Here is a 15,469-nt window from a genome sequence, read left to right on the forward strand (position 1 = left end):
TATTAATCAGGGCTCAAGGACTAAATCATTGCAATTTAGATGTATGTGGAAATAGTTGGAAGACACAGCTGAAGTCCTCTAATGACTAGTTATGGTAGACAGCCTTATAAAGCCCTAATAATATTTTGATTATTTAGCTCTGATATTTCTGAGTACTGCGCTATCAATTAGTGAAATCATGAAACCTGATATTTTGATCAGGGAAAAATGGTGTATGAAACTGAAAAGAAGCATCATTAATTCTTTCACTACTCTGCTGTAGGTAGGGATATCTCTGTTGAATGCCTTCCACAGCAGCCCATAATTAAATATCTGCTTTATACAATAGATGATAACGTGACAGCTGGGAGTGGGTAAAAAATGCTGGGAAATCCAGATGGAATCTGAAGGCCATGAGCTTGAGCAGAATATGTTGCAAGAGAAAAAAATCTTTTCTGTTTGTATTTCAGATTTTGTATTTAGTGCTAAGTTCAGCATCATGCAAATTGATTCTGACAGAGGCATGAGCCAGAGTTCTTGCATTCCACAGAAATATTTTTCTTGCTTTCATTATATTTTTAATATCTCCTAAACGTAGGATGTGTGTGGGCAGAATTGTCACAAGCATTGTTGCTGGTATTATCAAATACTCCAGAAGCCTGATTATGATACACATTTGGTCTCTATTATGCCATGAATTAGACATATCAGTTAATTAGTTATCAGCTGCTGTTCCTTTGTTTGTACAATGTATTTATTTACCATAAAAAAATAGATTATTTGTTTAGATTAATTAGGTAAATTTAAATACAATAAAGTGGCATGGGGGAGGAATTTGAGATCATTCTACTAATTGCTTAGTGGCTAATGGGAGGTTGAACTCCAAAATTATTTCTGCTTGAAACTTCTCAAAGCAACAAAAATCATGGGATAAATAACTGAGTGCACTCTCTGCCTCTGATTTCCATTTTGTCTTCTTTCAATGGAGCTGCATTCAAAAAAGGTTGCTTGAAAATTCAGAATTGTATTTATATAGATGAAATTCTGATGGCATACCTGGTGTAATAATGTTAAATTTAACAGAATAGGTGGCACCCATTAAGCATGTCTGAAGTAAGTCTAATTTCTGGTCTCATGATTTACAGAGGGTATGTTAATGTTCACCATCTTGTTATTGAAATTTTAAAATTCTGTTCTTGACATTGGAGTCATTCACACAAAGCAGCTTGCCTGTGCATATTTACCTCTTTTTACAGTCAGGAAAATAAATCTATATTTGAAAGATCCAGTCTGTATGGGTTTGGGCTGCTAGCTACAAAATCATAAGCTTGGAAATTGGATTTTAGTGCAGTTCTGTTTGAACAAACTCAGTGAATCCAGAGCAACTGTGAGCTCAGGTGCAATTGGGCATTACCTATAGCTAATGAGTAAAACAGCAAAAAGGATGTTGAGACAGGGTTATAAGGGCTGAATTTTGCTTTCACAGGAACTTCAGTGGCTTAGCAGAAATAACCCCAAAATTATCAGCTAAAGCCCTCAAAAGCTCATCACTCAATGAATAAAGGCTCCCAAGCATGTGGGACATCTGCCCCATCTCTGAAGCTGTCCTGTTCTTTGGGGACATGACAAACCCTTAACTCTGAGCAAGGGGCAAACAGTTTGGGGGTTACTTTCCTACCAGGGCTCTCAGTGTCATGTGAGGGAGCCTTAGCTTACTACTTCCATTTTAGTCAATTTTCACAATTAATGCCTGTTTTAAAGGCTCCTTTTTAAAGGTGTTGTTTAAGAGTGGTGCAGGAGCACTCATTTTATGAGTTAAAAGGCAGAAATTCAGAATAAAAAGAGGTGATCAACCCACTTGGATGTAATACAGTTCCCTTATGGAGCATGGGCAGCCAAAGAGAGCCAACAGCTCTGACAACAATTTGGTCATTAACCCTTGCAGGCCAGACTGAGCCAATGTTGAGCACTTCAGTCCCAGGAACAAGTGACATGTCCAGCACTGCAAACATGTTCCAGGCTGTGGCCCTGCTCAGAATGAAACTCCAGACAAAGACAACAGAAATAGAAAGGAAATGGGGGTCAAAATGCACCCAGGTACAGTAAAGTGGCTTTCCTACAATTTATCTCACTGGTAACTGTGTTCAGCTATTTTTCATTAAAATGATGTTTAGTACAGTCCTCAACCTGCCAAACATGGAAGGAATGTTTGTGACCATTGCTGATCTGAAGGTTTATAAAATCTCCCGATTTCATGTGATTATGTGGTAAAGGACTAGATAAACATAGGGCAGCATGTAAAATGAGGGTGGAATATTCCACAGGTAATTATTCTTTTATGGTTCCTTCAGTCCTAGATTACCATGATTAAATGGGCTCTGGTCTGGTAGTGAATTAAATCTGTTAGCAGTGCTGTTGTTTCAGAAGGTTTTTCATGAATCCTTCATACCTTTTTCTAAGGCAAACATAGTGCTGTAACATACAGTTCAATATTTTACACTAAGATGGGAAGAATCTATGAGCATTTCAATTGGTTTTTTTTTCCTAGAATACAAGCCAGAAGGAAATTAAAGGCCAAAAAGGAGGGAAATTCTATAGACTTAAGAATGGTTTTTACTCTAAATTGTAACTAACAATTCATTAGCTATTTGGGAATGCTCAGGCAACATCCTTATCAAGCATGCTCAAAATGACCTACAGTTAAAGGATTTCTGCTCATGATTAAGGTAATTAGAAATGCCTGTGTTAAAACTAAAAGAAGCTACTTGGACAATTACATCTTTCTGGACCCATAAAAAACATTATTTTGACTCCTGTTAAATTCCGCAGAAATCTTATATTTCTAGAGGGCTAGAAGAAGGAAATTTAACTTCAGAGAAAGTCTGAAAATTTCCCACTACCAAGTTGAGGAAAAAATAGAACTCTAATGCAAATATATGTATCATAAGAGATTGAGTACTCATGAAATGAAGCTGCTTGCAAGAAAGTACTATTAAGGCATTAAACCAGTGGGGGAAAAAGTGTAGAAGAGAGGGTTACTAAGGGTTATGAAAAGTCACATAATCCATCCCCCTGCCTGAAGGAAGGCTGGAAGAGTAGTGCCTTCAAAGCCAGCCTTGAGGCACTGTGCTTTACAGATCCACTGAAGCTAATTACGCTGGAAAATTTAAACCTTTCTGATTCAAGCGAGCAGGACTTTCCACCCCTGCCCCAGCCCTGGACACTGATGGTGGCACATCTGTCCATCCATGCTGGCAGGCAGCTGGAGGGAGCCCCAATATCTGGTCACAGACAAGTGTTGCAAGTCTCATGCAGCACCACTGCAGCTTCAGTGGCAGAAGAGAAGGCAAATTTGCCCTTCTGCCTCACAAATCAGTCACTGCATAAGCCCTTCCCAAAAGCCTTTCATAATTACAAATTCTACCTCAGTTATGGCTTCACATCAGTACTTGTGGTTCCCTTGTAAGCAGCCTGGGGAGGATGGAGGAAATGCCTATCAAATATTCCACTCTTGCACCCAGTTCTTAATCCTGCCATTATCCTCTCAAGACAGGTATTTCAGCAATAATTTTTTTTTCTTGTCTTGCTTTTCTGTTTTTCTCTTTTAAAATGTCACCATCTAATGCCATTTCAAGACCATCTAATGCCATTTCATACAAATATAAGGAAAAAAGGAAATAAATGTTTGCACCTGGCAGAATTCTTGAGAACAGCAGAAAAGGTGAGGAGGATAATAAGGATAGGCAGATCAAGATAAAACAGGCATTTTGCAGTCAGAGGAACCTCCAAGCTCAGCTAGTAATAGAGATTAAAGTCAAGACATGCTTCTAATAAGGCCGGTAGTAACTCACCATAATTATACCTTACAGTAATGCCACTTCATCATCATGGCACAGCTATAAATAGAATATCATCACTTCACATTTTCCAATAAACTCAATACATTCTGAAATAAGGTAATAAAATCTGTGATTCCAAATAGTGACATATAGAAGGTGCTATTTACCACAGAAACCCCCTAAACAAATGTAGTATTAGGGGTTAATTTTATTTCAGAAGAGAGACTGAATTTTCTTCTGAAATGATAATTTATTTCTGGTATATCTAGGTTAGTGATTGGTCAGTTGTTTGGTGCATGTGGAAAATTGATGTCTGTGTATATTATTCTGTGAGGAAAGAAGAAATCAACTGCGTAGCACTGAAGTCTTTTCACTGTTTTACCTCTTTCCATCAGGTAACTTTCCAAAATCTGTCTGGGAAAACTGCAAAGAAAGCAATGCCTCATTTGCACTTAAATAATTTTGCTGAGGCCAAAAGGAAGACTTAAAGGGCCACTCAGCAATCATAGGAATTTATTCAAGCAGGATCTAAATGCAAATGTCTGAACTTCTTGAATATATTCAGTTCTGGAATTCCATTTAAGATCCATAGGTATCAAATATTATACTTTGCATTTGTAATAAGAGACCATTAGTCTCATTTTATTAGTTATAACCTGCACCCTAGTAGTTTTAAGAGGAAGCTGCAAATGTTTACAAAGTTGTGAATTAATTATTTGCTTCATTTGGACACACTCTTTCTCTTCAGCTTTTGTGATTCAACTCATTGGGTTGAATCACAAAAGCTGAACGAAGTGTTGAGGCTCTCTTTAGAAAACATGGACTGTGTGGAGCACAAAGCACAGCAGCCACAGACATTACAAGAGCTGGGTGGCAGGGGTCAGCCTTTCCTTACAGGAAGCAAAAGGCCCATAAAGAGTGTAGGCAGACAAGGTAAAGTAAACAAACCTGATATAAAGGGAAGAAAGGCTCAATTCCTCAATTCCTCTTTCCAGGTTGAGATAAGATCCTTGTTTAGACAGGAGGGACTGATGAAGCATAGACAGGGCATTCTGCTAGATGCTCCCCTCATGCAGCTGCCTTTTGAAAGCAGAACCACACCAGGCTTGGGTTGGGAGGTGGTTTGGACAGGTTTTGTTTTGCCCTCAGCTGAGGGATGCAGCCAAGCTGTTGCATGCCCAGTGGTGATTCCTGATGGCATAAACAACAGCAAATTATTGTGTACAAGAAATGCACTATTCCTCCTGGAAAAAAATAACATTTCCCAGAGTTACTGCAGCTTTCTCAGAGATCTGACAGAAGTAATTCTTCAGGATCTTAGTAACAAGAGTTTTGATGCAAAGGCCATCTCATGGGGTATCTGGTACCAAGACCCATTTGATCCTGCACCCCCTAGATCTTTGAGAGCTACAGAGCTGGAAACCCCTTTATAAACTCTTCATTTGGAACAGCAGCCCTCAGCTGCACTGACATCAAAGCAAATTGGCAAATTAGCCATGCAGTGTTCTCAACACGTGGGGCACTTTGGGAAATGAGGTGGCCTTGCTAGCAGGCTCCCAGAAGCTGCCACTCTGCTCTGCTGTGCTGAAAGTAATTTAGATGTATTGTGTTTCTGGGTCCTCTTCATCCTCCTGTTCCCAAAAGGCAGGAGTGCTAGTGGAAAATTATTAAAACCTGATATTTTTGAAGGTGACTTGAGACATCAAAAGCACTTCATTGGCAAGTTGCTGGGCTGCTTGCTTCTCCAAGGAAGTCAGCAGAGAGTGGTGCTATAGAATAAATAGCAGCTCAGCATAACCATCACCTGAAATGCATGATATGCAGGCAAGAGAATTGCTTTAGCATCCTAATGTTCAAAGTGAGATCAATAGAAACAGAGTGGTAAAGAGAGACAGTGGACAAAGGTGAAAGTGAAAAGATGGATCCTGCTCGTAATTTCAGACTCTAATCTACCTGTCCCTGGGCTGCCACTTGGTATAAATGTGCACATGGCTTCATATATTGCCAATATATCATATGTAATGTTTTTTATTATATTGCATAAATGATGTCCCCACTATGCCTGTACTGCATCTCAGTAATAAATTCACTACTTTAGCATTCCTGCTTGGATTTCACATTGAGGTTTGTCAGCTACATGAGTCTTCATTCACTCTGTCATCAGTGAAAATTAACTTTCTTGTACGCTGCTCTTATCACTTTTAGACAAACAGAAACTGTTTGGTGACTCACTTACAGGAAGAGAACATTCCCTCTTACTGTGAGGTGATATTAATGACAGTAAATCTTCCTGTGACCTTAGTTAGCTGTCTTTTGCTAGGCAATTCCTGTGTCTGAAGAGCAGTAATGTAGCCTATGGTTATCAAAATAAGATTAGAAAAGGTTGTGTGCAAATGATGATTATTTTTCAGGTCTTTTCTTGTATGCATGAAAGATGTTGGGGATCGATTTCATATTTTTCAGAATCCTACCTATTTAAACTAACATATTGAAATTAGATTTCATTTAAGAAAAAATGGTAGGCTTTCAAAAATTCTGAAAACTCACAGCCTTCATTGTGGTAATTGAAAACTTTGGGGCACCAAACTTTCCAAAAAGATGATAACTGTGTTTGAGCTGTAGCAGAAAGGCTCTCCAGAAACTTAGTTATTGCCCAGCTACTGGAGCAATTCCTAACAGAAGCAGTCTGTGCCAGAAGATCCTGTTCTGTTATACACTAGAGCTGGTGGTCTAAATTGTATTTAAAGCAGGGGCCATTTAAGGATTATTCAGCCTGTCCAGGAGAAGTGACTGCAGAGTCACAGTCATTCTCAGTGCGCTGGAGCTGCAAAGTTCCTGTCAGACACAATGTGACTGAGAGACATTGGAGACTCCAGGGGTGCTGTCAGAACACATTAACAAACCCATTTCTGCATTTCTGTCATCACATCAAGATATCTTTGGCTCACTCTCTTTGGAAAGACCTAGTGTTTCAAAATCCTGGGTCTGAATAATCTTTGTGACTTTCATATTTTTGGCAGCTACTTTTTAAGAGCAATTAAGATTCATTGCCTAATATTTTTTCAGATACCAAGACATATTTTGTGGAAAGCTGTTGTAGAAATGCAGCAGCTTTGGTTTCTAATGAGAAGCAATGCTATAAGGTTAATGACAACAGCTAGCTGTTTGGTTAATTCCATAAATTAGCCAAACCAGAGAGGAAGGGGTTCAAATCAAACAAAATTTTAAGAGTCCATTTTGGTTTAGTCCGTAATGTGAGGAAATTGCGCATGACAATTACAAAAGGCAAAATTTCATCTCTGTTGTCCTTGTATTCAAAATAGTCAGATCCAGAGGAGGCACTGGAGACAAACAGCTTTTTGGGCATTGCTGCCCATCCACTGTGGCTGCATTGCAGGGAAGCAGCAAAGCCTTGGAGCATTCCTGTAAGGGAGGTCGGTCTGCACAACAGCCTCTGCCCTGTGACTAAGCTGGGAAACTGCTCCAAAACTATTCAGAACTTTAAAAGTGGTTTTGAAATAAAGAGGATGAGTAAGTGAAGACAGAATAGGAAGTTTTTGTACAACTCACATTTTTTGGCTGAAGTGAATACAAGAGGACTGGTAGATATTAGTGGAAAGTAGATAGCTGTGATGGTGTTTAGAGGGGTCTTATGTTGAAGGAAGAGATGAGGATCTGACTCCATGTTTCAGAAGGCTTGATTTATTATTTTATGATATATATTATATTAAAACTATACTAAAAGAATAGAAGAAAAGGTTTCGTCTCAGAAGTCTAGCTAAGCAAAGAACAGAAAGGAAAGATTGATAACAAAGGCAGCTGTCTCGGCCTCTCTGAGCCAGCTGGGCTGTGATTGGCCATTAATTATCAACATCCAAGATGGGCCAATGCCACCTGTTGCATTCCACAGCAGCAGATAATCATTGTTTACATTTTGTTCCTGAGGCCTCTCAGCTTCTCAGGAGGAAAAAATCCTAAGGAAAGGATTTTTCATAAAAAGATGTCTGTGACAAGTAGCAGCTACTCTGCTTGAGTAATTGTGTTTAATTTTTTTGTAAATATTGTCTGTTCTTTTTTTTTCCTTGTAGTTCAGCATTATCCCTGTCAGAGGAAAGCTTTGCAGTGTCTCAAGTGTTGGTCAAGCAGCCTGAGTACTTTCATTAAATTGAAATTTAAGAAACAGCTATTTGTGGAAGCCAGACTAGTTCTTTCATCTATTTGGGTAATAACTTTTGAGGGTAATAACTGGGGGAGGTGTTAATTTGTGGACATTCCCTTTAATCTCCAATTGTGTAAAAGCCTCTGGTTGATTAAGACTTCTATATAATATGAAAATTAACACAATAATAATATCAATATTGCTTCACATAGTACACTTGTTTAGTTCAGAGGAGTATGGAGTTACTGCAGATAATGTAAGTCGAGCCACCCCTGATGATGTTCCATAGGAAGCTCTGGTACAGCAGTTCAAACTGTGCCACCCTGTACTGCAGTACTCTTAGCCTGAAATGTTCACTGGCACTTTCAGTGAACAAGGGAGTGCAGCAATGGACAGTGGAAGTGTTTTACTAGAGGTGAAAAGCTACATTCCTCTTTCTCTTTATCTGTTGACTAAAAATTCAGACATGTTGATTCTAGAGAAGAAACTCTAGTAGTTTCTTTTAGTAGCCCTTTAGCACAAGAATTCAGTTGACTTTGTTGCTGTTGAATCCTAAATATTTTAAGAACACTTCAAAAGCAGTGATTTCACCTCACATCCCTCCTGCTTAGTGAGAGCTCAATCAGATCTAAGTTCTCTATTACAGCATTTCAGGCCTCAGCTCTTAATAGATATGCTTATTAATGTATATGCTAAAGGAAGCATATGGCTTTGCAAATCAGGGAGGATTTTATTTAGTAATAGAATTTTATTTAGAGATTGCTCATTAATTCTTTAAAACAGCTTTTGGTTACAAGTATTTGCTTAAGTTTATGCAACATAAATTGCATATAACTAAAACTCAAATTATTTCTTATGAATAATGTATTTGAACAAATATAGGCCTTCAATGTATTTGCAGATCATTTGTAGTCAGCTCACAATTTTTATGTCTAAGCCCATTTTTTCAAGTTGTTCACTCGTTTAGGTTAGAAGTGGGATTTTATATGTCTCCAAGTGTTTACTATGCAATTTTCAAGATGTGTGATTTACTGCTTGAGGTGCTTTTTTTCATCTCCTTGAAAATCTCTGGGAGTCCACCTGCCTAATAGCATCCTGAAACATTTATTGTGTTTGGGTTTACTGTGCAGGTAATGGAAGGGGAAGCATAAACTGATGAAAAACACTTCTCTGCTTCTTATGCAAATATTGAATTCATGCAATGGTTGTGCTATCATCTAATAAACTCTTTTGCATTCCTCCTATATGAAAATATATCTGTCCAAATATTCATGGCTAAATAGAATCATCCTATGCATGAATTATCATAATTCAGATTAAAGCAGTGGAATAAACCCTGAGAAATACTTCAAGAGGAAATAATTTTGTTGCCAAGTCCTGTTTGCTGAAACAGAAATGTTTCTTTCAGATCAGCTTCTGAGCACCTGCTGGAAGTGTTGCTGTTCTGGACCCCGATGTCCTGGTGTAGCCCCATTCAGCTCACACTGACCCTTCAGAGCTTGCAAAGACTCAGGTACTTCTCATTTCTTTCAGCTGATCCATTTCTAAAGCTCCTGCTCCCCACTCAACCCCTTGCTGGTCATTCAGTCACGCCAAGGCTCCAGTCACACTTGTGCTTTGGAAGGGACAGCTCAGGGGTGACAAGCCCATGAAAACGAAATGGCTTTTTTCTGTGGCACTGCTTTTCCTGGGAACCAGAAACTCTGTGGCCAAAGGGCTGCTTGCTCTCCCTGTGAGGGAGATTTGCAATCCCAGTGTGCTGTGGCTGGGAAAGGACACTCTGTGTGCTGTTCTCTCATACCTGATGCATGTGTGCAAGCAGACCTTTTTCTACATTGTCCATTTGAGTCCACATTTATTGGCCAGGCCAATAAATGCCTTGGAGCAGGTGCAGCAATGGATTGTGTGCTTTTCCCCAAGTCAGGGCAACTTGCAGTGAGGCCACTCTAGCAGGAAGAGCAATCAGGTCATAACAGGCAATCAGGAATTGCTGAACATGGGCCAAGGATCACCATTTGAGCTCCTGGTTATGAGCCTCAAGCTTCATTCAGGCTCAGGTCTGGCTGTGCAGTTACAAGTGCAGGACAGTCTTTCTGCTAGCCTTGATGGGCACCTGTGCCACACTCCACATAAGACATGAAATCAAAAGCTATACAGGCCACCAAAGCTTTCACAGTCTTCTGAAAAGATACTTGCTTAGACAAAAATGTGCTTTGTCATTTTTATCTGAGCTCTGTTTAATACTGTTATGGCTGTGCTGACATATTCTGCTGTGATTTTCCAGTGCAATTTTCCTTCCTGGTAGAGAGTTAAGACAGTTCTTAATGTGACTAGATAAAAAAAGAAAAAACAAAAACAACGTGTTTTTGTTGAAAAAACATTTCAAAACAATGGTGTTTGAAATGATGCTGTCCATTAATATACTTTATAATTAGTTTGTCCTGTACCTGTGTTCAAGAGGCAGAATTCCATAACCATTCAAATAACCTCTCTGACTGGTGAGAGTTTCCTGTCAATGCAAGGGATAGGGGGAAGCCACATGTGGGGGCTTTCCAATTCTATTCCCTTTCCACTCAGGTCTCTGAGAAAAAATGAATCATGGATCGGTTTCCACAGATCAGTGGCCACCACCCTCTGCCAGGGGACTGAGTTGCCAGGACAACTGTTGCCAAGACATGCTGCTTTTCCTAGGGAACCATTTCAGAGTGTTATTTCTGTACAGCAAACCATCTCCCATGTCTATTGTTACACCCACGTGAGAAGCTATCAGAGTTTTAGCTCCATGTGGAGATTGGGAAAGAGCAGCAAGGGAAGACAAGTCCAGTTACCAAAGGAGAATTTGTGATCCTAGAGGGATCTGCACAAACGTTGTGGTCTGTCAGACTATACATGCACTCTGAAAACAGACGTCCCAAAGCCCAGAGCTGGGAGCCTCTTCAAGCCATGAGATCAAAATAAATTCCCAAGCTTGTAATGGTTTTTAAAAATATTTAGTTTGGAATAGGATAAGGTCCTTGGGGATATTCTGCACTGTAATAAATAGCTCTTGTGATTAAGTACCATGGCTCTGATCATGAATATAAGCTCTTGTTATTGAGTACCATGGCTCTGATCAACCTCTGCATCTGCTGGAAGCAGCAGGTACCATCACCTCACCCAACCTGGGAAATGTTTTTTTAATGACTGATATGTTCTCAAAGGATCACTCTTTTCCCTTGGAAAATCACTGCTTGTGAGTTTTATATCACCTGAAAGATTGCCTTAGCTTCACTTTGTCAGTGGTACATACACAGCAATAAAGAATCCCATTGTTACAGATGATATTAGAGTTCGTGATTCAACTGTATTCATTTCCATTTCTTTTTGCATGAAATTCTTTTTGTTCAAGTAGAAAATGGTTTTGATTATTCTATAACATGAGATAGCATTCAACTGAATGGCTGTAAGTTAGTTAAATGGATAAACTCCTCTGTTAATACAAAGAAATTTAACACTCTTCTTGTCCACCAGAGGTCCCTTACAGGCCACTTTATTCATTGGTGGCTGTGCTTTCACTTGCCTGGTTAGCTTCTGTTTACTTCCCTATGGAGTACTTTTGGATCAGCTCTTGAAATGCAGGTCCTGAAGACCCTATAATGACTTTGAATCGTTTCCAGAGTCATTAACTTTAAGAAGAAGAAAGGAAAAATCCTGCTGAAACATAATAAAAATCATGAAGAACTGTAGGGACTTCGCTGATCCCATAACCTTGGTAGGCAATCTCAGTATTTACACCATGATTCACAAGTATTGTTGTGCATATTAAAGGATCTTGAGTGTGAGACAACTCTATACCCTGTATTAGTAAATCTATATGGGATCCTTATCTGGATTCTTATCAGCTCAATACCATTCTCAGTGTGCACTTAGTTGAGAAGCAAAATGCGTTTACAGCTTCTGATACTTCAACTGTATGTGAATGTCAGCTCTTGTATGCTAGTGTAGGTTGAGCTTCATAAACTTTTGCTGCAAAATGATGAAAACCCTTGAGAAATCTTTATTTGACAGATCAGTTGTCAAATCGGAACAGCTCATCCAGCTTTGGCAAAAGCTGCCATTCAGCATCTTCTATTGCAGCCAGAGTGAAGAGTTGGAAATCTGCCATGGTGTTTTGTGAGCCCTTAAGCATCAAGATCACCTGTTCATGGTCTGTGTTTGAAGGAGTCTCAGCAGAAAAGAATGTCCTTCCTCTTACATTTCATTTATAGTAGATGAAGGAAAGGCAAAGGAACAGAGTGGGAATATTCCTGTTCCTCCAAGTTGAATGAAGGACAGAAATTTCCCAGTAGAGTATATAGACCCCTTTAGCCCAACAATTAGATAATGTGTTCTGAGCTTTGTATGGATGGCATTTGTTTTTGTTTTGTTACTGTTTGATGGCAACATTTAACCACTTGCTCAGAGCATATAGTACTGAACAGTTCAGCATCATTCAGGTGTATCAGCATCAAAATATTTTTGTTTGATTCAGTTGAGTACGTATTAGGGTGTAAACTCAGGTTTAACCATGAAGCACTGTTGTTTACCTCTGTATCCAGGTGTACTGGAGCAGACAAAAACCTGTAATATTCTGTCTCTCTAGCTCCCTAAACATTCCTTTAATGCTGGTATAAAACCATAGCTATTCTCAAGGATAAAGATATAAATATGCACAGATTTACACTGTGCTTAGTTTTATAGTTGCACTAAACAATGAATTCTTTGCAGGGGTCAAACAGAAAGCTGGATGCAATGTGGCCTGGTGCTGGATAAAAACTATTATGGAGTCATGGGTGTCCCATCTGCAGATGCATTCCAAATATGTAAGGTAAGATCCCTTAAAGCTCCATGAAGCTGAAGAGAGAAATTTTTTGACTTTATAGTCAAACTTTTTTTGACTTCATAGTCAAACTTTTATAATGTAATTGAAGTAGAAGAGCTGACTTGGGATGGTAAGAACAGCATCTTGATGTTATTTATCTTCATTCAGAATCTCATGTTTTAAAGCTCACATGTCTTTAACCTCAGATGACAGGAAACTCAGTAGATTTTCAGAAGAGGAGAAGCTCAATACAGGTGTTCTTAATAACTGAGAGATCCTTTGGGAATCATCAACTTTGAATGTCAAACAGAACTTCCTCTGAATTAAGCAGGTTGTTTGGGTTTTTTGGTCTGGTCTGCTTCAGAACTGTCTCACTCTCTTAACAGCCTCTGCCAAGATTATGCTCAGCCTTGCAAGCTGTGTTTTTCCTGTGCCACTGTTCCTAGTGTGTCCTACTGTAGAAATTCCCTTCTCCCTCACAAGAAGTTGATGCTTTTACCTTGTTCTTAATATACCAAGCAGTCACACGACACTTGAAGATTATATCGCTAATGAGGCTTGACTATTTCAGGATAGAAAACAAAACAGAGAACAACTGTTCATGTGCACAGTCCCTTTGGCAGGCTGACAAGTCAAGAGAAATAAAGAACTTCAGCTCTGCTCCATCCTTCTGATTGTGCAGAAGCATGGATGCATGGTAGGATACACAGACAAGGGATAAATCACTATTAATTCCCAAGAAAATAATTCTGCATAGGACAGCTTCCATTTTATATATTTCTAAGAGCTCTAATTATGCTCACTGTATGAGCACCTATTAGGAATCGTGCTCCATGATGCCTGCTCTGAGGTTTTTTTAAGGCAAGGTTATTCCTAGAGTTTTGTTCTTCAAAAGTCTTTAATCCTGTCTCTAATTGTCTCAATGAAAAGTGTGAAACACTCTGTGAACTCCTGGTTTCAGAATAAAAGCACTCTGATGGTCTGACATCAAAGAGAATCAGTGAGGTAGCTGTGCATTCCTACCCAGTGCTTTAACCTTTTTTTCTTTTGCAAGTGTCTGGGAGCTGTCACCCTGCTATGTTGTGATGAAAATAATTGGGTATAGTTCTCACTTCTGTTATTCCCACATGATATTGCTGCTGGTGAAGAATACTCAAAAGTGATGGCTCCAAAGGAAAGTTTGAAGCTTCAAAAGCCAAGTGCTCTCCTGTGCTGATCTGCTTCCTTCTCCAAGGAAATCTGCAGAGTTTCACTTGATATTCAAGAATGCACAGACATAAGACCACTCCCCCAAAATAATGGTCTGCAGAAAGAAGGTACATTCAAGGATCCAAATAGTGAGGAGCTCTCTATGCAAATGTGGAACCACAACCAAGTAATTCTGGAGAAAGATGTAGCGGTAAGCAGATAAAGAAATTACAAACTCAGCTAAGAAAAACATTTAATAGTTTGTGAATACTAAGCCACCTGCCCTTATTATTTTTTATTTGTTGCTTAATGCAGATATTTACAATAGTCGTGTAAATTCTGTTCTTCATATAAACATGCTGGGTTTGGCAGAGTTTAGTGAAATTTCTGCTACGTGGAAGAACTATGCTTAAGCAAGATAGTGTCTTGACCTAGTGAGAACCTAGGGGTGGGGAAATTGCTGACAATCCTGTCTGCTTCATACTTCTGCTTTTGCAGGCAAGAAACCTCCAGGGAAGTTCAACAGCTGTACAACAAACCAGACATTTTTGTGGGTTACAAGGTTACGAGTTGAGCCGTGAATGCCCAGTGTTGACAGCATAGAGATCCCATGTCTGCTTCTTGGCCAAAACAGCAAAGGTCAGCCTGGAAATTTCTGCTTCTTATTTAAAAAAACCTGACAGATCTCTAATTCCAAATCTCTTTTTAAAGATGTTGGCTCTACAATGTTTTTATCAAATCATGTATGACAAGTAGCACTGCACTGAACTGATTGTTCATTATATTTTTACAGACACTAAATTTATCCTAGCTCTTGAATAGGAAAGATACAAGGCATTAACTGACAGCCTATAACTTCTCTATCTGATGCCACCACATAATAGCTTCAGAATGGGATCCTGGGAACAAAACTCCTCCTGACACTGCTGCAGGGATTGAGAGCTTGAACTTTTGCAGATGGAAACATCTAACAGACCTTAGCCTTAGTAAGAAAATTTTCTGCAAGCAAAATTGCTGAAATGTCTCTTCCTCAGGATTAACTTTTATGTTATTAATGTTACAGAGCCACCTAGCACACAATGTAGTTTCTGTGTCCACACAATGGTACCTTGGCCAGCTGGGCAGTGCCAGCTCTGTCGCAGGAGAGGCAGTCACTGCAGTAAAGCAGGTCTGAAAGAGCCCTCCTTCTCCTAGGTCACTGAAAACTGGATCCACTGACTGAAAAAGGGGAAAAACCTTACAGTCAAAACCCAGTGCCTGCAGCTGTGCTGATTCCTGAGTTGTTCATTTGCAACGTGCCACAGCCCAAGGCCAGGCAAAGAGCAAAGGGCTCACCCCCGGGATGCCACATGCGGCCCCTGTAAATAGGGGTGGGAGAATGAGGTAGGCAATCACCAGGATTGTGCAAGGCAGAGATAAATGAGCAACCCCTTGCCAAAACAGAGCATAAAATAACAGCTTTTG

General features: G+C 39.5%; 1 protein-coding gene across 1 annotated transcript in view; it reads left to right on the forward strand.

The window, feature by feature from the left end:
• The first annotated feature begins 7,917 nt into the window (after window positions 1–7,917).
• The window catches only part of LOC134422267 (uncharacterized), a 28,185-nt gene continuing 20,633 nt past the window's right edge, over window positions 7,918–15,469 (forward strand). Inside the window, exons 1-5 of the mRNA XM_063164257.1 lie at window positions 7,918–8,040; window positions 9,386–9,490; window positions 12,724–12,823; window positions 13,966–14,216; window positions 14,504–14,644. Of these exons, the coding sequence (XP_063020327.1) occupies window positions 14,587–14,644 (58 nt within the window). The 5' untranslated portion in view covers window positions 7,918–8,040; window positions 9,386–9,490; window positions 12,724–12,823; window positions 13,966–14,216; window positions 14,504–14,586. The remainder of the gene's footprint in view (window positions 8,041–9,385; window positions 9,491–12,723; window positions 12,824–13,965; window positions 14,217–14,503; window positions 14,645–15,469) is intronic.

Source organism: Melospiza melodia, chromosome 9, assembly GCF_035770615.1.
Source record: "Melospiza melodia melodia isolate bMelMel2 chromosome 9, bMelMel2.pri, whole genome shotgun sequence".
NCBI lineage: Eukaryota > Metazoa > Chordata > Aves > Passeriformes > Passerellidae > Melospiza > Melospiza melodia.